Source organism: Mesoplodon mirus (genome assembly GCF_964341445.2).
Source record: "Mesoplodon mirus genome assembly, chromosome: 8".
NCBI lineage: Eukaryota > Metazoa > Chordata > Mammalia > Artiodactyla > Ziphiidae > Mesoplodon > Mesoplodon mirus.
The window spans coordinates 6,388,892-6,415,368 of record NC_138984.1 but is presented as its reverse complement, the minus strand read 5'-3'; the positions used below and the strand labels follow the sequence as shown (position 1 = coordinate 6,415,368).

The following is a 26,477-nucleotide window of genomic DNA, read 5'->3' as shown; positions in this document are numbered from 1 at the left end:
CCTTCAGCCATGCCCTGCCTGCCCCCTCGCAGGCAGGAATCATTTTAAAGTTCATTGGACAATCTTTTGTGATTAAAAAAAAAAAACCAAAATAACAAAAGCCAGACCCAGTTTTGGCCCAGCATGAATGGAAGGGTGCCTGAGTTGTTCAGGCCCCGACACCACCATAGATTCTTCTCTCCTATGGCAGTGAGAGCTTGGTACCAATATCACCATATTCGGCAATGAAATGGCCAGGCCTATGGAAAGCTGAGGCTTGACCTTCTCTCCCCCCCCACCAGCTACACCGTGGGCACCGTCCAGGAGAACAACGACCAGGTCTGGAAGTTCCAGAGGTACTTCCTGGTGCAGGAATACTGCAGCCGTCTCAACGTTCCCTTCCCCTTCGTGGTCTTCGCCTACTTCTACATGGTGGTCAAGAAATGCTTCCGGTGCTGCTGCAAAGAGAGGAGCGCAGAGTCTTCCGCCTGCTGTGAGTGGCTCGTCTGTTGTGCTTGGGCTTAAAGGCAGGGATTCCTTCTGGGGAAGCGTGTCTGGTCCACATCTCAACAGGAAGGGTTAGTCCCAGTTATTTCAGCGCTCACAGGTGTCTGTAAAGTTCAGGCATCGAGCCCCCCAGTGACTTACTCGAGAGAAAGAGTAGATTGTTTTTTGAATTTACAGAGAACAATATTAATATTTTAGTAGACTTTACAATACTTAGAGCAGTTGTCCATGCCCACAGGTTTTTTTTCTTGTTTTTTCTTTTCTTTTTTTAACGGTAGTGTTATCATAGCTGTTTTATTTTATTTTTTTATTGAAGTATGGTTGATTTACAATGTTGTGTTAATTACTGCTAGACAGCAAAGTGATTCAGTGATACATGTATATGCATTGAAAAGGTAGATTAAGAAAGCCTTCTAGTGGGGCTTCCCTGGTGGCGCAGTGGTTGAGAGTCCGCCTGCCGATGCAGCGGACACGGGTTCGTGCCCCAGTCCGGGAAGATCCCACATGCCACGGAGCGGCTGGGCCTGTGAACCATGGCCGCTGAGCCTGCACGTCCGGAGCCTGTGCTCCGCAACGGGAGAGGCCACAGCAGTGAGAGGCCCGTGTACCACAAAAAAAAAAAAAGAAAGAAAGAAAGAAAGAAAGCCTTCTAGATCTGCCAGGACAGCCTTATTCCAGGGGGCTTACTTGTGGATGTACATAATAATGATGTAAGTAGGATGTTGAAGCAACAGGATTCATGGGGTGGTGTCAAAATGTGACTTGGTCCTTGCTCTCTGTTGCTTATGTGACATTTATTCTCTGGGAGATCTTAACTTTGATTCCAGCAGGGATCATGACTTTCCTGGTTGTTCATAGAGAACTAGAAAAGCTTATGATGACTTTACTTGGTAAAGCAGTCTCAATTTAGAAATTAGGACCTGCAGTTCAATAGGTTAAGCAGCCCATTCATCGTCATTCAGAGGGGAGACTCCTCTTACCCTGAGGCCCCTCTCAGCCGGTGGAGTTGTCAGGAAGGATGGGCTGCTGGCTTTTCTCTCTTTCTTATTCCCTTTCCTCCCACTCACTCACCAGCTGCTGTTCCTGACCTTCTCTGGGTTGGAGCACAGGGAGAAGGGAGGGGAAAGAGCAGAAATCCTGTTCAGCAACGGTGGTGCTGCCCTGGGCTGGCTCTGTGCTCGCCGGCCTGGTGCATGCTTAAAACTGACCCTCTGCTGTGTGGGCGCTTGGTGGGTCCTTCAACCATGCCCTGCCTGCCTCCTCGCACCAACCACAGCTCCCGGGACTTGGCGATGCTCTCTCTGGGGGGCGCTGCCCCACAGGAGCCTCTGGTTTCCAGGGGTGCACTCTGCACAGACTCTCCCTGCTGGGGGCTGTGGAGTTTTTTCTCCCTCTCACGTGGTCACCCACCTCCTCAGCCCCGACAGACTCCGGGCAGACGGGTCCCCACCTAGCCCCTCTCCTTGCCCCTGCTGTGGGAGCCGCAATCTCTGACCCTTGACCCTCAGTCACACCTGGGTCCCCATCATTTTGGCTGCAGGGAGCACATGTCTGGCTCTCTTCCCCACAACCTGAGATGTACTTAATGCCCCTTCCTGGAGCCACTGAGCCGCACAGATCTCCCTTACCCACAAACTTGTTTCAACCAAATTCAGCACAAGGGAGGAAGAGGCCTATTTTCATTCATCTGGATGTCTGGATGCAAAGGAAAAGATGGAAAGGGCACCACTGGCTTGTACACTTTGTCTTCTAACCTCAGACTTAAGCTGGGGACTCCATCTCCCGGTGGGTGGATAGGCGCGCAGCCACAGGACTGACGTCTGCGCAGCGACGGGGTCCAGGCACTTTGGGGTCCACACAGTTCTTTTCATTTCTTTTAAAAATCAGAAGAAAAAGAAAGAACTTTTAGGTGACAGAAAACCTATTGGTATATACTTGTCCTTATACCAACCCAGTCATATAATCTTTTGCATATTTTCTTAATCCAGGAAGGGGCCCACAATGGCAAAAGTGCTGAGGGCCTAGGGTGGCTGACTTGTCCTGGTTTGCCCAGAACGTCCCTGTCTTAGCGCTGAGGGTCCTGCATTCTGGATGTCTACTTAGGGTGACCGACTTGTCTCAGTTTGCCAGGGACCATCCCTATTGTAAAACTACAAGTCCTGCATCTCAGGAACCCTGTCAGTTCAGGGGCTGCTGGTCATCCTAGCAGGGCCCACAAAAGTCATCAGTGTCCCCGTGTGCTGACTAGGTAGGCAGAGTTAAAGACTCAGGTTGGGCCCAGCCCTGTACCTGCGGGATTTCCATCCTCAGTCCCATTCTTGAGGAAAACAAGCAGATCTGAGTCTCTAAGCAGATCTGTTGTGTCTTATTGTGAAACAACCCTTTGAAATCTGGTTCCCTAAAACTACCACTTTTTATCTGCCCATGACTCCATGGGTCAGTCCTGGGCTGGGCTCTGCCCCTTGTGGTGTCTGGCTGTTGGCAGGTAGGCTATGGGCTGGCTGGTCCCAATGTCCATGTGTGCTCACATGTGTGGGGTTGGCTGGGCTGTCATCAGGGAGCCTCAGTCTCCTCCAGCTCAGGCTCCCACAGCTGGAGCCTAGACTCCCACAGAAAGCAGAAACTGCATAGCCTCTGAGGCCCTGGGCTCAGAACGTCAGATGACATCACTTCTGCCACATTCTATTGGTCAAAGCAAGTCACAGGCCCACCCACCTCAAGGGAGAGCAGCCTACACACGGGGTGGGCAGAATCTGTGGCCCTGTTTTGCCATTTATCACACCAGGCATCCCCTGAACAAGCTGGATGAGCTGATCTCCGGAGAGTGCCCTTCCCCCCGCCCCCCCGCCCCTGCCCCCGCCCCCGCCCCCGCCCTGCCCTGCTCCCACGCTGGCCTATCAAGAGAAAGCAAGGTTCTCATTGCCCTCTCCACCCAGGCATCACAGCTGAGCTGAGTCCTTGCCGTTGGGGGCGGTGTGCATGCGGGCTTATCTCTCATTAACTCACCTGCCATATTAAACCTAGATCTGACACACTAGAAATGAAAACATTTCTCTAGCCAGATTGATCTGACACACTAGAAATGAAAACATTTCTCAGTCCAGAATTATCTTTGATGCCTCGAACAGTTTAAAATAAAATTTTCTCAGCTATAATGGCGATAACTGCGTTCACCATAGGGAAATGCTCAATACCTAGGCTGACCCTATGTACATACACAGCCCTATTTGCTGTGCTTTTCTTGAGCCTCAAAAGCTTAGACAACTGAGCATGGATCTTTAAGAACAGCTTCTTGATCTTTCTCTGTCCTTTGCTGCTCTTTCTTTGCCACTTTCTAAAATGATATATTTTCATGAGCAATTGGAATATCTGCTATGTTTTCCTTCCTTGAAGTAAGCTTTCCTGAGCATTTCCTTTCTGAGCAGGGTCTGTGATAGATGTGGATGGTATAGAAAAGTACAAACTTGGTTCCAGAAAATGACCTTCAGCCATTGGGACAGAAGTGGGTGCCTCAATGTTTATGAGCTATCCAGTTAGTCTTATCACTTAGATTCTAGACAACCACCAAGAACCAATGAAAACATTCTCATGAAATGTCTAAATAGAGTGATAAAAAAGGAAAATCACTGAGTTCTTATAAATTCCAAAAGCAAGAGCCTACCAACCTCATTTCCTGCCACCGTTGTCTTTGGAAGATTTTTGTAAAACCCATCCCACATTTTCTGCAGATCTGGGTTTAAAAACAGAGGGAGTGCAGGGATGGATGGATGGATACGGTGCATGGGAAAGACAAGCAAAGCGTGAAGAGGGGCCTTCCCTACCTGTGCACATGAAAGAGAAATACTGTAAAATTATTACAGGAGGCGTTCATTTCTTTACACACATTTACTCTCTGTTCTGTGGATACAGCTGTGAACACAGCCATGTGGGAGCTGGGCTCATGGGCCATGGCCTGGAGGGATGCCAGCCCTGGGACGAGACGATTAGTGTCACAGGGAGCCTGCCAGGCAGGGAGTGAAAGGGGCCTGGGGATCATTAATTCAACAAATATGCGTCAGGCGCCCACCATGCGGCAGCCAGGCGCTGTGGAAATGGTGCTAGCGGCTAACCTTGCCCTCAAACAGGGCTCATAATCTCAGGAGAAGAAAGAAAACGAGAAAGTCTTAATAGAGAAGTGTAGGAAGCATGAATTTAGAGAATGTGCAGGGTGCCATGATAGCTACATTGTGGACACTTACACCCCAGACTAGAGTGAGTCAGGGGAGGCTTCCTGGAGGAAGGGGATATTGAAACTGAGACCTAGAGGATGAGTTGGAATTAGCCAGGCAAAGGCATAGATGCTGGGAGGGGCCCAGTGAGTGAGGAGAGGTCAGAGAGGGAAGTTACAGAGGTCAGAGGACAGGTGGGAGGGGTCCGGGGGGCCAAGGGTTGCAGGGAGACTAATGAAAGACCCTGGTCCGTGTCCCACAGCCAGATTCTAGCCCCACACAGTCTCCTGCCTCCCATCCTCTGCCTGCTGTGTCACAGTATACATCCTGAGTCCCAGGGGAAGGAAAAAATGCAGACAGAAGACACGATAGTACAAGAAATGGTAACATAAATCATGAAACACCCTTTTGCTGATTGAACTTATTTCCCTCAAGATGGAAGTGAACAAAGAAACTCCCAGGGCCAGTAGCAGACACCCTCAGATCACTATGTAAAATGATGCTTCTCAGATCCTGACGTTCGTTCTCCTGACTTGGGGAAGAGCAGTCAATTTAGGGTTTGGAGAGTGGGGCAGGATCTTGAGATGTGTCCCCCGAATTGATCACTATGGGTAAAAAGAAAAGTCTCTGTTAAATAGCAAAAAACTGGGTGTTGGGGGCAATTTGGGAAAGGGATAATCTAAGGGAGAATCCAGTACAAACAATTAAAGGAATACCATTAAGCTGGTCTTGTCTCCAGCTTACTGATTTTTGTCAGGATGCGTTAGAGCTTGTCTGCTTTGTCTGTGCCTTGTTCCTACTGTTTACTGTGCTGTGTCTCCCTGGGACTGCTGGGTGTGTGTTTATGTGTTGCCCTATGGTCTTTTCTTTATTGCACCTGATAAAATGGTCAATGACTACCATCATGGGATTCATGTTCTGTATTGGGCCAATCATTCCTGTCCCTTTAGTGTATCCCCAATATTTTGATGATTCAGAAAGTAAAAATACGAATTTTACTAACCTAGACATGATAATTGGTGGTAATTAAGAAAAATTTAACTTGCCAAGAACCATCATTTTTTGTGGGATTCCTTAACTACACAGAAAAATGGAGGAAAGATACTCAGGAATATGACCTTAAATGTTAGTCATAACTTACTTCTGTGTTATCCCTGGAGCCATGATCTCCTAAAGTCTGGCTTTCAGAATGTAAAGGTACCAACAACCCCCATCTCGTGTCACAGTTCAAAGAATCCTCATCATCAACTCTTTTAACAGCATTATTTCAAGACATTAAATGTCACTTTGGGGAATGTCATTAGCTATCACACATATGTAAATGCCTTTCCTAATGAAGAAAGGTGTTTTGACAATTTGGATAAGTTGCTGTCTTTCCCCTCATCATTTTGCCATGGAGGACAAAGTGAGTCATTTCTAACTAAAAGAATGAAAAGTCTTTATATCTGGGATGGGAATTGAAAGTTGAGACCTGGAATTTGTACTCAAAGGCCACACCCAAAGATCAGAGGTGCGTAATGAAGTGTCTCAGAACTATCTTTGAGTCCGTTTTTTTTTTTTTTTGCGGAACGCGGGCCTCTCACCGTTGTGGCCTCTCCCATTGCGGAGCACAGGCTCTGGACGTGCAGACTCAGTGGCCATGGCTCACGGGCCCAGCCGCTCCACGGCCTGTGGGATCTTCCTAGACCGGGGCACGAACCCGCGTCCCCTGCATCGGCAGGCAGACTCTCAACCACTGCGCCACCAGGGAAGCCCTGAGTCCATTTTGAAGCCATGTCATGGATAAGTGTCTATAGAACCTGAGGGAGAGCTCAGGGGACCAATCCATGCCACAGATTTGGAGGCAAATGCAAAGTAAATTTTGGAAATATATTGCTGACTAGAGGCTCTGGCAAAACGTTTCATACTTCTTCCTGAATCGTTCCAGAGAACAAAAACAAACGATGGATAAAAGTGGTGGGGAGGAAGATTTGACGCAATATAAAGGCAAAGCAATGTCTAACAACTAGTGCTATCTGGAAATGATGTGATACCCTGTGAGGTAGTGAATTCCCTGTCACTAGTGGGATTCCAGGTGGGGGTGGGTAGGTAGCGGGGCCGTATGGGATGAAGGTCCACTCTCCAAAGGTACATTGTGTTCAGCCCAGGATCAATGGAACCAGGAAACTCGGTGTTATAGGTAAGGACAAATCAGTCCTCCAGATTCAGGATGGGTTGAGAAGGCAGAACAAAATGCATTCCATTCCCCCGAAACTTATTTAATGATTAAGTACAAGAAAGAACATAAAAATGAAAACAAATCCCCCAATCTGGCCAGCAAGTGGACAAGAGCTTCAACTAGAGAAAGCAAACAGGTCAGAAATGAGCTGTGTTAATCTGCACCTGTGTCCCTGATAGGCCCCTGGGAAAGTGATGCTTTCACAACAATTGGAGAAACAGACAATGAGCCATGGATGTTCTCTTCTAATAGTTCTTAGTCTCAGGAAGGAATAAAGAAATAAGGAGAATGGGAGACCACAGGGCAGGATCCTTTAGCCACTGGGCAGTGATGACAGAAGACAGGGAGCCAAGAGCCCCAGTTTACTCCCTGGAGACTTCTGGGGGAACCTGGTCACCACCTGCTCATTTGTTTCTCCTTAGGGATGCCTAATTCCGGAACCACAGCATCCTGTGGTTGTCGAATCTCCTCATGGTAATTCATTTCCTACCTTTACTTTGCATTTGCCACCAGTGATAGGACAATCATGGGGTTTAAGCTTAAAATTGCTCTTCTTTAGAGGAAAATGCAAGATTTTTCAAATAACTTTCAGAAAAGATAGAATCCAAACTGCCATTTTTGGTACTTTTTTGGTGACATCTTCAAGTAATAGTAAAACATATGCTACCCAGTCATTGCATTTTTATAAAATTTGCTGTTTTTCATGATTGAAAAAGTAATCCAAGCTCATTTATAAAATGTTCAAAAAACACAGAAGAGCACAATTAAGAAAGAGCAAGAGCAGATGTAACCCACCATCCAGAGATAAATATTGATAACATATCGGTATTGATTCTATTGTTCTTGCGTGGGTGTATGATAATTTGATTGCTCTGTGCATACACATTCAAAATCTAATTTGTTGGGCTTCCCTGGTGGCGCAGTGGTTGGGAGTCCGCCTGCTGATGCGGGGGACACGGGTTCGTGCCCCGGTCCGGGAAGATCCCACATGCCGTGGAGCGGCTGGGCCCATGAGCCGCTGGGCCTGCGCGTCTGGAGCCTGTGCTCCACAATGGGAGAGGCCACAACAGTGAGAGGCCTGCGTACCGCAAAAAAAAGAAAAAAAAAATCTAATTTGTTCATTTAACTAATAATCTCCCAGAGAACATCTCCCATGGCCATAAATATACATCTTTATGACAATTTTTAACTGTGGAATATTCCAGCCTATAGGTATACCATACTATTTTTTTTTTTTTTTTTTTTTTCCGTACGCGGGCCTCTCACCGTTGTGGCCTCTCCCGTTGCGGAGCACAGGCTCCGGAAGCGCAGGCTCAGCGGCCATGGCTCACAGGCCCAGCCGCTCCGCGGCATGTGGGATCTTCCCGGACCGGGGCACGAACCCGTGTCCCCTGCATCGGCAGGCCAATTCTCAACCACTGTGCCACCAGGGAAGCCCTACCATACTCAATTTAACCAATCCCTTGTTAAACACGTAGATTGTTTCTCCTCTTTTGTTATTATATAACACTATGAGAAACAGTTTTATGTATTCATTTTTGAGCATATCAGTGATATTTTCCTTTGAGTTCTTTCTAGAAGAGAAATTTCTAGATACATTGTATGTACTTTTGATATGTCTGCCCCCCTTCCTATCCCTCATTCCCTGAGGCTGTAACAATTTACAGATTTTCCCATTATTTGGGAAACCTGTTTGTTTACATCTTCTCCAACAGAAGGTACAGTCATTATTTTAGACTCTGCTAATTTTCCCGTTTGGTTGTGACAATGCTATGTTATCGTTTCAATCAGCATTTCCTTGACAGTGAGAGAGGTTGGACATTTGGTCATTGGTCATTCTTGCTCTTTAGCCACCTGAATTCAGGAGCATCTATCCTTTCCATTGATTATTAAGTACTCCTATCGGGCTTCTACATACATTTAGTTTGAGGAAAAGACATTGGAGATGACTTTGCTAGGAAAAATCTACTTGAAAGAAATTCCGTTAGGAATTATTTTCTAAAGTGAATAACCACCATTTAAAAATAAATCTTTATTTGCTATATAGGAGTTGCTTCAATCCTGCCACTTTCGTATGTCTTTGACTCCCAATTAATTCTTTCTATATCTAGGAAGATCTTAAAACAGTTCCTAAACTCTAACATGTAGATGAACACATTTAAAAGTAAACATGAGATACATTTATTCCAAGTGGACACTTGCATGAACATATGTGCTTTTCTTTCCCCGTGAATTCATATGGAGGATTGCTGTCCATTGCACCAGTACCTGAAATACAGGTGACAGGTTGATTTGTTCCTTTGTTTGCTTGCCATCTGAAAGGTTAAGACTCTGTAAAAAAAAAAATTGAACGAAAAATCTTGCTGGAACATTCCCCAGGCTAATTTTGCAGCACACCTGGCTTAGGTGAGAGGAAAAAACTAAACATCAGAATTATCCTTGAGGTCTACACCCAGACTGCCTATTTCAAGAGGGTAGGAATGATGTCCAGGGATGATTTTCCTCTCCTCCAAACTTTCTACCCCTGTGTTAGGTTGAGAATAGACAATCCATCAGTAAGTATCTAACTGAATGATAAGAGTAGTATTTTGATGTCATCAAAATGGAACAGGAGCACATAAGAAATGTGAGAACCAAATTCACTAGGGAAATGGTTTTGTTAAGTCACAAGACACACAGACAGGCTGTGGATGGATCTCTAGTTGGAATGAAGATTGCGTTCCTATTTCATGCAAGCTCCCATTCCTCACTGTTACCAAGACATTCATTGATTTTCCATCGGTCTGCTGCTCTCACTAGTAAGTAGCATTAATCAGATAAGCCTGTGCAGGACAAATCTAATTCTCTTGGTTCCAGAGTATATGGCAAAATGCCTAGCAGGTATTGATTTAGGAGGGAAAGGGGGCAAATGAAACAATTTGAATGTTTTTCTTTGTCTCATTATTCAAGGTTTCAAGAATGAAGACAACATGACTCTGGCATGGGAGGGTGTCATGAAAGAAAATTACCTTGTCAAGATCAACACAAAAGCCAACGACACATCAGAGGAGTATGTCAGTCATTTATTCCTGCTTTGAGAGCCTCCCCTTGTGTACAGAAGCCGGCAGAACACAGGCAGCTTATCTGAGCAAACTCTGTAAAGAGAATTTGCAGCAGAGAGGAATGGCACCAAAAGGATATGGCTCAGGCAACTGAAGGTGACAAACACAAAAGGGTGTGTCAGCCTTTCAGGAAGGCCAAAACCCACCCACCTGCCATCTGATTGTCCTTCTGATTGAAGGGCAGAAAGAGGGATTTGGAGCCTGCAGGGCAGGGCTGTGGGCCCAGGTGACAAGAGCGTGGGTCCCTGTGCCACTGCTGCCGAGGTGGATTCTAGGAAGACCCAAGGATTGTGGGGAACAGAAGTTACCTTGTAGGGTCTGCACATATATCTCTGTGAGGAAGAAGCAAGAGATTAGAAGATGGCAAAACCCTTTGGTTGATCTCCTACAGACAGTGGTCCCTGAGAAGTTCTGAACGCCCTTTATGAGTCGCATGGAGTTGTTGTAAACATCCCATAGAACTAGCTAAGTCACTGACTCCCTAGGTGGTCCATGAGGAATGTGGGATGCAGGGCATCCAGGGGCGTGCCCTTCATATTTAAAGTGGAGTCACTCTTACAGAGAGCTCCAAACACACCTCAGAATTCAGTCTAACAAAGAAAGCGTAAACATAAGAACAACTAATCCCTTTGTTAGGTTCAACACAGCTATTGCGAGCAGGGGATGGGAGGCATACTTTTGCTCTTTGAGTAACAAAGCAGATGCCCTCCATTCTCCTCCATCCCTAGATGCGGAGATCTTAGTTTTGGAAGGACGGACCTTACAGGTCATCTTCCACCCCCCCATCAACAAAGGTAGCATCTATTTGCTGTCCTTCCATCTGGGGTGAGAGTGGAATTCTGCTTCGCTTGGGTATTAGGAAGAAAGTAAAAATGGTAAAAGCAGATGACGTTGATTTAGTTGAAGATGAAAATGATCTGTATTTTGTTCTTTAAAAGACTGCAAAATGGAGCCTAATAGCCTTTTTTGTTTCTCTCTCTCTCTCTCTGTCCTCGCTCTCTCTCTTTTTTTTAACTTCCTTGAAGAATGAGGCATCATTTTAGACAGCTGGATACAAAGGTATAGTTCTGTTTATAGTTTGGGAATTAATTTTTTTTTTTTTTTTTTTTTTTTTCTTTTTGCGGTATGCGGGCCTCTCACTGTTGTGGCCTCTCCCGTTGCGGAGCACAGGCTCCGGATGCGCAGGCCCAGCGGCCATGGCTCACGGGCCCAGCCGCTCCGCGGCATATGGGATCCTCCCAGACCGGGGCACGAACCCGTATCCCCTGCATCGGCAGGCGGACTCTCAACCACTGCGCCACCAGGGAGGCCCGGGAATTAATTTTTTAAATCTCCATTATCTTTGAGCTTTCAGCTAGAGGCCAGTGTCCAAAAATAGATGAAGTTAATTGTTTAAAAAAAATGGATGTGACCCTGTTCTATACTCAGGTTTCTTTATTCACTGCATACAGTCGGGGCGCTGGAATGGAATTGCTTCTCCGATGCTCCCAGCCCCCACAGGAATAGTCCTGAAGTCCCATTTCCACGACTGTCTCTGTCTACCCCAGGACCCCTCCTTTCTTTTTCTCTCAGGTGTAAGATGCTTGCAGTGACAGGGAGCACCAGAAAGGCTCAGAAAAGCAGGGTGGGAGCCTAGAGACTCTATGCCAGTCTTTGCTGCCGCTCTAATTTGTCATCCACTTCATTTGAATTGCGACTGCAAGAGTACGCACGTGAATTAGACGTAGAGAGAGAGTATGCCTACCTCCACCCTGAGCTGGGTAGCTGGAAATTATGATTTGGTTCAGCAGAAGTGACAATCGATTCATAAATGTCGGCTCCCTGTTAGGCTCTGAAGAGAAGGTGATATCCATGGCATTTTGGCGATGGCGTCCTGGGTGACACAGTCACATACCCTCCCCAGGGCTGTGTGGTTCCACAGCTTGACGATACCCCATCAGGGGCGGCAGGGTCTCCAGCGCCCGATTCCTTGCCTATAGTAAGGTCTCAAGGAACATTGAATAAATGAACAAAAGGTGCTCTTCTCAGAGCTATAAGATGATCATTTATTCGGTTCACAATTTCTCGTATATGTATTTATGTGTTAGTTACCAGCAGCATTTAAAAGATCTGAGGCCGTGTTTCCATGGGCCTCCCTTCCTGAACTCTGGCCTTGTGCAGGACGGTGGGCTGATGCCTGGGACCTTCCTACTTACCCCAGCCCCCGCCCCCGCCTTCCCTCTTCTCTTCCTTCCTCTCCTTCCCTCCCCTGGAGCTGCTTGCTCCATATATTGGACTCAGCCATTCAGGGTGATGGCACATTCTGTGCTGACAGTCGAATGTTTCCATCACAGTTTGCTTTAGTTCCCTATTGCTGTGCAACAAACAGCCCCACATTTTTTTTTTTTTTTTTTTTTTGCGGTACGTGGGCCTCTCACTGCTGTGGCCTCTCCCGTTGCGGAGCACAGGCTCCAGACGCGCAGGCTCAGCGGCCATGGCTCACGGGCCAAGCCGCTCCACGGCATGTGGGATCCTCCCAGACTGGGGCACGAACCTGTGTCCCCTGCATCGGCAGGCGGACTCTCAACCACTGCGCCACCAGGGAAGCCCCTACACCCCCACCTTTTAGTGGCTTCAAACAACCATTTTATTTCACTCTTGCTTTTCTGGGTCAGGGGTTTGGGAAGGGCTCAGCCTGGCAGTTCTTCTGCTTCATGTGGTCTCAGCTGGGTTTACGGGGCTGGATTTAGCTGGCGGTGAGGCCAGGATCTGGCACCTCAGTGCTCCTCCTCATGGCCTCTCTCTTCCACGTGATCTCTGATCCATGAGGCTTGGGGGTCTCGGGGCAGTTCCCCTTTTCCCATAGGGACTGGCTTCCAAGTGTGAAGAAACAGAAGCCGCCAGTGCTCCTAAAGGTGAGACCTGGACCTGGCATGACATCACGTCCACCAGCATCTATTGATTAAAGCAGCCCCAGGCTGGCTGGGATCCAGGAGGGGGAGCAGTAGACTCTACCTGTTCACGTTCCACCTCTTGATGTGGGAGTGACACGTGGACAGGGAGAAACGTGGCAGCCATCTTTGGAGACACGCCATCACGCAGGAGTATACCTTGTTACAGCTGCTCTCCTTCTGATGTTGTACTGGTACTGATTTTTAATTGAAGGGCTGGGAAGACTCCTACGTTCTTAGAGTTGAATATCTGGACATAAGCAATCATGCCAGGATGTATATCATGATTATAATGAGTGAATAGGGGAAAGAAAAGTGCTGGATATTTAAAAAAAATCTTTAAATGTTAGAATGGGGCTTCCCTGGTGGCACAGTGGTTGAGAGTTCACCTGCCGATGTAGGGGACACAGCTTCGTGCCCTGGTCTGGGAAGATCCCACGTGCCACGGAGCGGCTGGGCCCGTGAGCCATGGTCGCTGAGCCTGCGCGTCCGGAGCCTGTGCTCTGCAACGGGAGAGGCCACGGCAGTGAGAGGCCCGTGTACCGCAAAAAAAAAAAAAAAAAAAAGTTAGAATGCATGAAAGGAAGCATAGGGGATAGTATTCTAACACTGAGTATGTATATTTGATGACTATAGTATGTAATATAGAATATATATAAAGCCTTATAGGATTATTCACTTTCTCTACATCATATATTTATATTTAAATATATTGCCTGCTGCATCAGTACCTAAGCTACATAGCTCATAATACTTACTGAGCACCTGCCATATGCCAGGCGTTGGGCTAAGCGCTATCAAAGAAGACATGGACCCCAAATTTCATGAATGGATTCCTTGTTAAGTGGTTTGGGTGTAGGAGCATTTTCCAGCTGAATTATGTAGGATTAAATAGCAATAACTCTTTTCTTAGCCTTATCAGGCATATGTTCCGGATTGCCCATGTCTGCATTACCAGGAGCAGGGTCAGCAGCTGTGAAGGCCCTGAGTCCAGAGACGCATGGAATGTTCTGGGCAGCTAGAGAGGGATGGCATGGATCAGGGGAACCCTGAGTAGGAAGAAAGGGGGAGGCTGGGTCGTCCTTGGCAGGAACGTGCTGGCCTCTTTAGGGTTGGATTTTATTCCCGTGCAGGGCAAGCCTCTGGGGACACACCTGGAAACATTCCTTTCAAAGATATCCCTCTGAGCGGTCAGAGTGGCCACATAAGAGGGGCTTACACAGTTTGCTTTGGGGAATAGAGGTGCTAGGGACTTGTCTAAGTGTGTGTGTAGAGAAAACAGTCTATTTTTGTTTGTTGTGTTGAGTTGTTTTACTTGTGGATTCACTTAAGGTGGCTTAGGAGGGAGCCAATGGAAAGTACCCTTGGGGCTGGGCTCAAGCTTCTGCAAGACTTGCCACTGCCCCTGCTCTGGGGCACGCAGAACCTAGGCAGGATGGCAGCCAGGGGATGGGGCGAGCGGGACCTGGGTCGGAGGTCAGCCGGAGATCCAGGTAGTGGAGCAGCTGAACTGACTCCCAGGGGCCAGGGAGGCCTCCCAGCCAGTGCGTGTCTGGGTGCGGCGGGGCGACCCTCTGGTGGGGACAGTGGACCTGAGCATGGCAGTTGTGGGCGTGGTGCCGAGGGGGTCACAGATGACTGGAGTCCCAGTTGGGGGCTGTCCACACACACGTGTGAGCCAGGGCTCTGTGGGCTCCTCAGAGGAGTGCCTGTGGGTCCAACCCCCTCTGCATCTCGCTGGCTGTGGCGCTCCACCCCTTTGTTGGTTCCTGCAAGAAGTCCACCTACACCATGCCTTTTGCAGGTTTTAGTTGAATTTGGGCAGATCCCAGGGAAACCTCAAACCACACAACACTGAGACCTGGGCCACCACCCACAGGATTTCACTGCCTCTCTCCCTGCTTCTCTCCTGCTCCCCTGCCCTCTCTCCCCTTTTTATTCCCTCCCTCTTCCTCTACCCCTTTTTTTCTGAGCAACACGAAGTCTCTCCTTTCTATCCAAGGAGAATTTTAGGGTTGGCCACTTGTTTCTTGAGCAAGCTCTTGGTGTCTTAAACCCTGCTAAACATCATACTAAAGTCCTTTTACTGTCAACCAATACAGAACTCTCTCCAAAGCCCCTCCAGTGAAAAAAAATTTATCCATCTCATTCTTACACCAGAAAACAAAGTTATTCACATTGACCTGAAGTCTGTAAGTAGGAATCTTACTATGCCTTCTTTATTTTAGGCAGCCATTAGCCCTTATGGTTTCTTTTTGTCCTTTTTAAAAAAAGAGTTAAAGGAAGAGGTTAATACTGGAAATAAGCCTAAGTTAAACAGAAAGTTTTCCTTGAGTGAGTGATATAGCAAGTTGGAAACCAACTGTGAAGAGATTGCGTTATGTCTACAGCTTTTATTAAGTGTAAAAATATAGCTTGTAATTTAAAGTGATCTTCATGCATCTTGTGTAAAAACTTGTGAAATATGCATGTATTGAAAGTAATTATATCATGCTTTTCACTTAAATTGTTTTGCTACTTATACTGTTTGTGTGTGTGTCTGTGTGTGTGTGTGTGTGTGTGTGTGTGAGGGGAGACACTTTATTTGCAAAAACTTGATTAGTATTGTATCACATTATTTTCATTATATTATACTTTTATCAAAGCAAAACTTTATTGATACCTTATAATTTTATTAGTTACATATAACATTTTTATTTCTATATATTACTTCTCTGTGTTGTAATCTATCCTTTCTATGTAGGAATCACTAGTGATTTTTATTTGAGTAAAGCTAATCCTAATTGGTGCTAATGATTATTTGCTTGTGATATGATTTCAGAAAGTTAGTAATGGACAGAGTCTGAAATATCACCTGGAGCCTGCCATACTCCAGGCATGAACCATACTTGCTATTTTATATATACTACATCTATTTCATAGAAAAGCCATAGAGTCATAATTTAAAATTTAAAGTTGGAAAATTGATCTTAAGACCAGTTTTATTTTTTCCCCTTTCAAGCTTAATGATCTCAAGGGTCTTCTGAAAGAGATTGCTAATAAAATCAAATAAAACTGCATGGACTCTAATGGAGAAAAATCTAATTCTAGCAAGGTAAGTAATTTTAATGGCTTTTTGTTTTGCTCTGAAAATTTACGTATTTTAAGACTAATTCAAAAATCATGATATTTTCTCAGTTACTTTCACATATGATCAGATTTGAAAATAAGGCATGGTGTAAAAAATTTGAACAATAGAGGTATAGAGAAAAGAACAGGTAGAAGCCGCCCTCACATTACTTTCCCTGTCTGCTCCCCGGCCTAAGGTTAACTCTGCTAGCAGCAGGTTACAGTATCCTTTTGGATCTTTAAAAAAAAAAAAAAAAACTTCCAAACTATACAGCTATTTTTGGCATTAATTGAATCAAGGTCACACTATTCTAAGACTTGGTATTATTTTTTTTCTTACTTAACTCTAGATCATGGGTATCTTCTCAGACATGTACCTCATTCTCCTGATACATCATTTATGTTTACTGCTATAAGGGATGTACAGATGTATGGGTTCTTTTGGTTAGTTTGTTTTAAATATTTGCTATCATCAAATGCATGTTGATCACATTTTACTACCAGAAATGTTTTAGTAAGGCTTTCAAGGTTTTTAGCAATAGCTCATTTGCACAATAAAAATGTAATTCAGTTAACAGACAAAATTGAGGCCAAGGCTTTGCTCCATGATCTTACCATTTGCTTTAATTATGTTTTCCCATTACCTGTCCAAATGCTGAAACAAAATGTTGTTAGGGACTTGTAAAGCTAGGAGAAAACAGCAGTGAGCGATCCATTTGATTAGAATATTTTGAGAAAGTGAATGGTAAGGAATGGAAACAATTAAGCCTCCCTCCTTTCCTCCCTTCCCTTTGTGTTTACTGACTGCCTTCTAAGTGCTGAGAGTACTGTGCTCAGACCGTGATGAGGCTCAGACGCTGATTTTTGCCTTTGCATAAATCCTCACACTGCAGAATTTCTATTCACAGGGTGACTGTGTTATAGGGGTAACTGTGTTAGGGTCCTTTCAGTATATCTGGTAGCTCAATGCTTTTCCTTGAGTTCTGACAGTTATAGATCATGTTACAAGCCCTCTATCCTGGAAGACTTTGTAAGAGCAAGATTGATGCATATTACATTTGCATATTTATTTGCATATTTATTTTCTGTGAAAGCAGGTATAGTCTCCCAAGCTGCTCAAGAAAACAAACCTTGTATATTTAGGAAGAATTTATTTCAACTCTTTCATCATGGTGTTTCATGAACACAATATTATACTTTAAATTATAATTCGAGTTTTGAAGCATTTATTTTGTTTGATTAATGAACTGAAATATAGAAAAGACAATTAAGAAGAGACAAAACAATTTAAAATGATTTTTAAAACCCTTAGAGGTGTAATAATTAGAAAAGATTCAAAATGAGCTGTACGCATCCATCTCTTAAAGCTCTAATCTCCTCATCTCTCCTTCTTTTTCCAAAAGTGTTGACTATAAGGAAAATGAGCAGACAGACTGGTTTCTTAGCAACTTGCTCTTTGCTTAAACTTAAATTGTTATTACTATATAGAGAGTTCATTAATTGGTGAATGAAGATGAATCGGGAGAAGGATGTTACTTAATGTGCAAGTGGGCATCTTTAGAAACAATGCATTTGGCATGTACAATTTGTTGGTATACCTTTTACTTCTGGATATAAGATCCATTTTCTTTTTTTGATGTCATCTGTTCAGCATATCCTTAAGACGTTCACTGAAAATGTAATTTTATAGGCAACCACCTACATGCTGCTAAAATATATATTTTTTGATTCTTTAAATTGAAGTATAGTTGCTGTATGATATTATATAATATAGGTGTACAGTATGGTGATTTGCAATTTTTAAAGGTTATACTCTATTTATAGTTATTATGAAATATTGTTATTTTATAATAACTGTGTTGTACAATATATCCTTGTAGCTTATTTTCTACCTAATAGTTTGTACCTTTAATCCCTTACCCCTGTGTTGCCCTCCTCCCTTACCTCTCCCCACTGGTACATGTTGCTGAAATATTATTCTTGTAGTGTCTCTCTGATACTTCTTTCTCTAGATGGGTGAGTGTGTCTTTCCTGGGGTTGGAGGCAAAGAAAGAGAATGCCAGCTTAAGTGGGTGTGAGCTGGCACCAGTGGAAGTAGGGCAGGAGTGGACATCTGGGGACAGGTCTTTGCCAATTTGCCCATCTGGGTTTTCCATCTCAACTCAGCCTTTGAGCCAGTAACTTGGGATGGGACGTTTGTGTATATATTTTCTTTGCTCCCACACTAAATTTGAAAGGAAGTAAGAACCAGGGTGAGAGAAAGCTATTTGTTTTCTCATACCCTTATACCTTCCCTGAGAATGGGGGTGGGTTGGGGGTGGGGGAGTACTTCCCTGAGGACACTGGAAATTGTTTGATCCCTACATAATAATCCATTGATTCTTGTATTTGCTGCAGTTAAATTCTAGTTCATTTCGATAAATTATTGTGGTTCTTAACTTTCTTATCAACTCATCCTTTACTTATCAGAAATCGTTCAGCAAATAAAGCACTTGGAAACTTTCTGGGTCTTTGAGGTGAGTCTTAACCATTCAACCAGAGTAATTCTGTTCATACTGGCAAACTGGTCAGAACTCACATCTTTAAGAGAAAAAATGGTTTTGTAATTACTTCAATACCAGAAGGCAATCTGTCAATTTTTGGTAGTACATTTGGACCCGTTACCAGCATATTACCAATGTATTTTGAAGCACGTCGTATCCTGAGAACGAAAGTGGGAAATCCTTCTCAACACAGGGCTCTTCCTTTGTTTTCACAGGTGGTATCAGACATCTAAATGGAAAAAATTCAAGGGATGCTCCTGAGTAGTTTTGTTCCCGTCTAAATGAGAATTGTTCAGGCCCCTGGGTGCACAGCAGTGGTCTTAATCACCCCAGTGTGCTCAATCTGAGAATAAAATGTGCTACTGATTTCACACGAAAGATGGATGTAAAGGAAGAACATCTCCTACAACTTGCTTCCGCTGAAGGCTATCTATTACTTTCTGAGTCTCAGTGGCCAGAACCTGCTGTTGATAGTTTAAACTGTACTGTCTTCCTGTTTCCTTCTCTCTTCCTCCTTTGACCCATGCATATTAGAGAATATCTCTCCTAGGAACTGGAACCTGGTCATGATTTTCCTCCTGTATTGTTATTTTGTTTATTTCCGATTGATTCTCCATTATTTCTTTTTTTTTTTTTTTTTTTTTTTGTATAGTGTGACTAATTAGCTGGCGTATTGTTAAAAGTCTCCCCAGTCAGGTCAGATTCTAAAAACATGCTACAGCAAGAGGACTCTCCTTTCTTCAGGAGAAACTATTTTCATTTCTCATTATGCTTTTATTCATTAAAGCAGGTGATAAAACAGCATCTTCCTGTCTCACACTCACCAGGAGCTCCACTTGAAGGAAATATCCCCTTCCTAACCATGTGAAAAGGCACCTAAAAATGAAATCCTCAGAGGTGCATCTGATTTTGTTTTCACTGGGTGTTCCTCTTTCTCCTCCTATTTATTATTTTCCTATTAAAAATAATTCGTGGATATTATAGAAAATTCATGGGTATTATAGAAAACACAGACTACATGGAAAAGTAGAAAATATAGTCTCACTACCTAAAGGTAATCACTGCTAACAAGTCAGGATGTTTTTCCAAGTCTGTTTTTTTTTCTATGCATGTTTTATTTCTCTTTTAAAATTTTACATAATGTCATCATACCACGTATACAATTTTATATACACTTTTTCAGTTAATATTTTATCGAAGATATTTTCTTTATACTCACAGTCTTCTTAAACTTTACATTAACAATTGCATGTTGTTCAGTGTCTAATGATTTCCACTATGTTGGTCATTGAAGGTGGTTCTCCTTGGCCAGGTGGATGAGCATCTTTGTGCCAGCATCTTTTTCCACAGTTGGGAAAACTTCCCATGGCTAGATTCCCAGGAATATGTATTGTTTATCAAACTATTTACAAGGCTTTTTCAAAAATGTTTAGCAAATAGGAATTATTAACTTGATATAAGATATGAGATACATGAACCTAGAACTCTTAAGATAAAATATTATATCTAATCCTTAGTTTAGGAAGAAACCAATATACTTATTTCAGTATTATAGATGGTGAAGGCATTGGTATAGAATTGGAAAAATTATATTATTGAACATTTGTAGTCCCAGCTTTGTCTGGAAGTGGTGTTATTTTTGCCCAAAAGAGATGCGCTTGGAAGTATGTAAAGTCATTTAAATGTGCATGATTAGTTTTTCCACTTTGAATAGAGTGTGCTCAGTGGCTAAAGAAGAAAATCTTAGAAGGAAGCTGTTAAATGATTATCTAATTAGAAAAACTACAAAAGCATGAACCAAAAAAGCTTTTTCTGTTTTGTCTGGGAAGTAGTTAAAATGACTACTCACAATATTCATGATGTTTTCAGGGCATGAGCACAAATAAAAGGTGTCTTTTTACTTAGACCTCGTTAATGGTCTAACAGGGATTCTTATTCAGTAACAGGATTGATCAGTTCATGGTTTTGGATGCTGAAAGTAGATGGGATAAAATTAATGACAAATATTGTCAACGAAAGGAATTTTCAAGTTTTCTCTGTTGGTGAGAGAATTTCACGTTTGTTTCAACATGGCAACTAGAAGAGCTGCCTTTTCTGAAGCCACCAAGAAGAGGCTTGTGTTATCTCCACGGTGACTGGAAAAAACAAAGTATATGGCACTGAACATACCGTGCAGAGAGTGGCAACTGTCCTGACCTCTTACCTTCAATTCAAGTGGTGAATTTGAATAAAATCCGTAAATTAAATTGAAAACCTACCAGAAGACAAAACTTAGCATAACTATTGGCTGATCCCCTTAATTGTGTTTGTCCCTACATTCACATTTCCACTGACTGTTTTTTTGTTAGTGTAAGAAATAGGCCATGTGCTCATCAGTATCATGAGTAAAAGCAATTCTCCCATTGATGCTGATGACAGAGAACTTGAACAATACTCGGAATTCACTTGTATTGGAGAGGGAACTGCCCAGTGTTTCCAGCTCAGCTTGTCTGGGTGATGTTTTTGCATGGTGACTCTCCATGATTTTTGTGTAGGCCAATTCATTGTTTTAGGTGTAGCTCATGAAAATAGCACACGTCTTGGATGCACCTCTCATCAAGGGTGCTCTGTCTTGTACATGGTACTAAAAGTGTCCTGTGCACGTGTACATCACTGCTGATAACCCTACAGCTTGGTTTAAATGAGTGGGTCAATGAATTAACCAGGAGGAAATGTCATGGGTTGCCTTTGTCATTCTACTGAGCGTGAAAAAATACAATTCCTTCCTTCATCCAGATGCATTTCTATGGGGATTTGATTCCCAGAGTTACGTGAGCTGACTTCACTAAGCAGATGACTAGAACATTCTGAGCAAATGCAAGCAGAAGAATGTCCCCCGTGGTTCTGATTCTTGCCAGCAGGGCCACATTTGGATCCCATGGTTAAGCACCCATCTGTAGCCCAAGGGTCTCCAGCTTCTGTGACTTGGAGCTAGCCTCCTATGTCACCAACCCTCAGACATGCATAGCAGTTTCTGAGATTACAGGGGTCTCCTCTGGCCTCAGGATCTGTCTTGGGGCCAACATGGTGTCTTTTGTCCACAGCCCCATGTGGTGATGGAGCCTCAGGCCCAGACTGACGTACATGGTTTCCTTGCTGAGGGCAGGGTCCTCCAAAGCCACCTTGGTTCCAGGCAGAACTGGGGAAGTGTGTCTCCCTCTCGCCACCCCTTCCCCTTCTTGGTCCATGTGGGGGACTGCACTGTGTGGTTGTCATGGAGACGGCCTCTGCCCATGGCCTCCGTCTCAAAAGGAAAAGGCTGAGAAGTCAGGCCGTTGGCCGAGCTGGAGCTGGATATTGGAGACAAACGTCCCACTGCCTTTCCCGACCCCCATCCCAGGCATGCGTGGACTGGACGGGACTTTATTCTCCTGAAGATGAAAATCGTGAGGGGAAAAGCAGCCTTCGGTGGCCCACCCCATCCATCCATCAGACCTCAGCAGATGTTTCTGAACCATAGTTCATTTAGGATCAAGCTGGGGCTTTGGGACTGCACGCGCACACATTTATAGCCTCAATGTTTTTAATCAATGTTTTTTCCCCCGGCAGAAGTTCTGTGTGACTAGGAGAAATTTCCCTCATTTTTTCATAATGTGCAATGTGTTGTCACTAAGTGTCCACTGTGAGCACTTCCTGGGGACCCAGAATAAAATAAGTAAAAAATAAAAATTAAAACAAATCAAAAAGGAGAAGGAGGCTCTGCCCTCCACGGTCTTGCAATCCATTCGAGGACATTGATTTAAGAAACAGGAACTTGACGCGACAGACAGCATGCCAAGCGCAAAGGCAGTGGGTTGCAGACCCAGGAGAGACCTGCGTGGGCGGAAGGGTTCAAGAGGCACCTGCTTGTGCAGCAGAGGCAGGAGATTGGCTTCCCCCGAATTCCTCCGTGTTTGTAACTGATAAGTGCCTTGAGAAGTTCCCTGGGGTAGAGAGTGAGGCCCAAGTGTCTAAAGCGGGTCACTAATTGATGTGCACACGCAGGGCTGAGGTGTCTGAAGTTGCTCGGGGGGAAACTGAGGCAGATTTATGGAGATGGGACACAGCACAAAGGTGCAGGCTAGGAGGGGCGTGTTAAGGGGTGTACAGGGTGCAGTTCTTGGGAGCCCCTCCCTGTGAGGGCACCAATCGTCAGGAAAGAAATATACAAACCAGGAAGCAATCATGGCAGCAGACAGAGCACACGTGGTCATCTAGACTACGGACCACATCATGCCTGGGAGCCACCCTCGGGCTCCTGTCACGCTGGACTACAGCAGTACCCTTCAAACACCTGTCTCCATCATTGCCCTCATGTCTCCTCCTCATTCTCGGCACTGCCTGAGAGTTATCTTCTTGATGCTCCCCCACGGAGCATCCTGTCCCCTGCTCATGAGTCTTCAGTGGCTCCCCATTTAATTTCTGCCCAAATCCCAAAAAGGGAGCTTATGACATGGGCAGCCTGCCCCTCATCTGCCTCTGCAGATACATGATGTGACCTCCCTGCCTTGTCCCCAAACTCCATGTGGCTGTCCTGTTCTGAGCTGAATGCTGTGTCCTCCTCCCAGCCCATTTCTTACCACTGGCTGCCCAGCATTCTGCATCCCAGGAAAGCCACACTGCTTATGTGGTCCTGCCTTCTCCCTGGACTTTTTCACCTCTTTTGTCGTGTGCCTTAATGGGTCTTCTAATGGGTAGCAGTGGAGTGCCATAGTTTGGAAATACAGGACACATTTACCTTGCTGTGAATCCCAGTTTCACTGCTTGCTGGCTGTGTGACTTTGGGAAGGTTACTTAAACTCTCTGTGCCTCAATTTACTCATCTGTAAAATGACTCCTTCCCCTCAGAGGGGTGGGAGGATTAAATGAGATAACTGAAGAGGTGCTAAGGTCCTGGCTGGCACTTCCTAGCTGCTCAGTGAAGGTTAGCACTCTTTATTGTCACCACTCTTAGCTGCTCCTTTGTTCAAAATCTCTTCCACCTTTCTTTCTGATGAACTCTTACTCTATCATCAGGGCCCAACTTGGGAATCACCTTCTTCAGAAAGCCTGCCTTGATCCTCCGCTCCCAGAGCAGCTCTGTCCTAAGAGAGCTTCCCAACTCTTCTACCTCCTGGCTGTGCAGAAGATGAGAACATCTGTGGGTCACCTGTGTGCTAGAGAGGGACTTCTCGAGGCCACGGGCCCTGGCCAGCCCCATCCCCCTCCAGCAGCCCCGAGCTGGAGGATGAGCACCTCACTCACTGACCTCCAGCCTGGCTGGGCATCCTGGCCGGGCATGTGTGGTTAACAGTTCCCACCATGGTCTGTTTGGGGTCTCCCTCCCTCTCTCGCTGTGACATTCGGGAGGGAAGGGCTTTGTGTTCCCAGTTTGTTTGGCTCACTGCTTCTAGATGATGCCTGGTCTATTGCTGGAGCTCAATCAGGTGCCTGCGTGGTTGGATTGAATTAGTCACCACCTTCCACGGGCGCAGTGGTTTCCTTATTAGTGTTTCTCCTCCTCCCTTCTTGGTTGGTTAAGATATGTCATCCCCAATTAAGTATCATCCTGCCCTTTTCTTGCACCCCAGGCAGAGGTCACCAGTCCTTCCCCATGTGAGTTTGGAACCTGATTTATAAACTTGACTGCAGCCCTTGCAGCCTGTCCATAAGGTGTCATGGTCATCGTGTAGGGATCTGTCCTCCCACTGGATTAGAGCTCTTGTAGGACAAAGACCAGGTCTTTTTCACCATTTCATTAATTTGTGCACTCAGACACATATACTGTGTGCCTTACCATGCTTGGATATCACCCTAAACCTGTCCCCGGAGATCTTACTGTCTGCAGGGAGTCCTGAGTCTTGGGTGACGACTGGGGCTGTAGTACAGGGGTCCAGGGGGCAAATACGAGGGGCTCCCAACCTAGCTCTGGGGGAAGGGGCAAGAGGGATCCCCAGAACCAGCAAAACGATCAAGAGGGTTGATGCAGGACAGGTGGGGCTTGTTTGAGGCAGAGGGAACCCATGCAGGGGCAGGCGAGTGGTTGAGAGCATAAACTTGAACCAGCTTGCCCGGGTTCATATCCTGACCCTGGAGTATACTTAGACCCGAGCCTGGCAAGCAGCCCCGACCCACTGATGTTAGCTTCATACCTGTGGGTCCCTTATTAACTTCCTTTAAGTTCTGAATTCTGTGTTCTTGGCACAATGTTTCACCATGTGGTGATCCTGTGAAATGTGCCCTCACGTGGCAGGAAAGTTTTTGCTGGGGAAAAATGAAAAGGAGCCAATACCTCCAAGGAGCCATCCTCATACAGATCAAGAGGATGCGGGCTTCCTGCAGGGGTGCAGGGGACCCGGTGTAGGGGGCACTAGGGCACATCCTCAATGGCTCCTTCCCACCCTCAACCCCAGGGTGAATTCTTCACACAGAAGAACACTTGTTTTTATTTTAAAAATAGCAAAAAGGATATAGCTCCTAAATTAAGAGAGTTCGTATAATGTGTACACACACACACACACACACACACACATATACACACACACATAGTTATGAGGTGGGGGAAATAGTGTTTGTGGTAATTTTGTGTGGCTGAAAGTGAAACCTCACGTGCTCATTTGCCTTTCTGCTTTTAAGTGAGTACAAAAGAACAAATACGAGTGTTACAGCCCTGCTGTGACTCCAGTCAACGGAGTTAAATAGCGATGGTCTCTGTCTTTGTTTCCTCCTGTCCTGCATCCTCCCCCCAGGGCTCTTCCATCCCCTTCCCTCCTCTTTGTCTCCCTTCTTTCAGTTCAGCGCTGGCAGATGGCTCTGACGTCTACTTAATTTTTCTCCGAGATGGGTCAAGAATAGAAGCAAGGCTGCCCTTCTAGGCTGATGGAGAGGGCTTTTGCCTCCAATTTCACCTCTCACATCCCCTGGTTCAACCTCCAGGCACAGACAACCCCCCCGCAAAGTGGAAATCCCCTGGGCGCCCTTGGCTTTGCCTTGAATCTGCTCAGTGGAAGCTGCAGCACTCTCTTATTATTCCAGAAATGGATTTTCTTTCAAGCCCCACTGTCAGTTTCTTTCGGGCAGATCAGGCAATTTATGGATGCTTAAGGAGCCGTGTGCCTTCAGTGACCCAGAACTGAAGACACTCGGGTGTCCTGGCGCTGGTCGCAGCACCCCCGTGGGTTTCCCTAACAGCCCAGCTCCCCCGGGGACAGCCCAGGCACAACCAGCAACCTCACTCCCGGCAGGCCTCCCCCCACTCTCTACCCATCAAAGCCCCAGGCTCTGACCCCTGCTGTCCTTGGAGTGTCTGGAAGCAAGAGACTCTCATTCCAAGTGTGAGTTGTTTCCAGATCAGGAGAATACTTTCCTCCCACTCCTGGGAGCACTCTGCGTTCCAGCTCCAGAACCCTGGGCTGTGTCCTTTCTTCGTGGGCTTTCCTCTTTGGATCCTTCTGAAATGAAGTGACACAATTTCTCCCCCAATTAAAAAGAGAGGCTTTGGTATTCAGACTTGAGGTGCCTTTGACTTGGATGCAAGCATTTTTGAGTTCAGAGAAGGGAGATAAATTCACTTTCATCAAGCCCTCACTGCCTCTGTATCCAGTGTGCTCAGATTAATTATCAAAGAACGCGGACACCGCGGCTGAGATGCAGCCCTTAAACGTCCCTGCGCTTCGGCCTCCTTATTAGAAAAAGGAGAAGTTGAGCTAAACTCTTACCCAGGTTGTCCCCTCTCTGAAACACCAGCATCTGCTGCTCCCTGGACAGATGAGCAGAGCTCGGCTGTGGCCAGAACACCGATGAGCTTTCTCTTCTTGGTCATTTTGAGTGCTTCGAACTTATTTCTGTACACGTGACAGGGACGGGAGGGTGGGTATGGACTGTGG

At 45.4% G+C, this 26,477-nt stretch overlaps 1 protein-coding gene across 1 annotated transcript in view; it reads left to right on the top strand.

Annotated features, from left to right (window-relative positions):
• The window catches only part of TRPM8 (transient receptor potential cation channel subfamily M member 8), a gene marked incomplete at its 5' end in the record, with an annotated part of 78,702 nt that extends 59,084 nt beyond the window's left edge, over nucleotides 1-19,618 (top strand). Inside the window, 5 exons of the mRNA XM_082629895.1 lie at nucleotides 282-472; nucleotides 9,862-9,961; nucleotides 11,039-11,072; nucleotides 15,945-16,037; nucleotides 18,810-19,618. Of these exons, the coding sequence (XP_082486021.1) occupies nucleotides 282-472; nucleotides 9,862-9,961; nucleotides 11,039-11,072; nucleotides 15,945-15,995 (376 nt within the window). The 3' untranslated portion in view covers nucleotides 15,996-16,037; nucleotides 18,810-19,618. The remainder of the gene's footprint in view (nucleotides 1-281; nucleotides 473-9,861; nucleotides 9,962-11,038; nucleotides 11,073-15,944; nucleotides 16,038-18,809) is intronic.
• Between the last annotated feature and the right edge of the window lie 6,859 nt (nucleotides 19,619-26,477).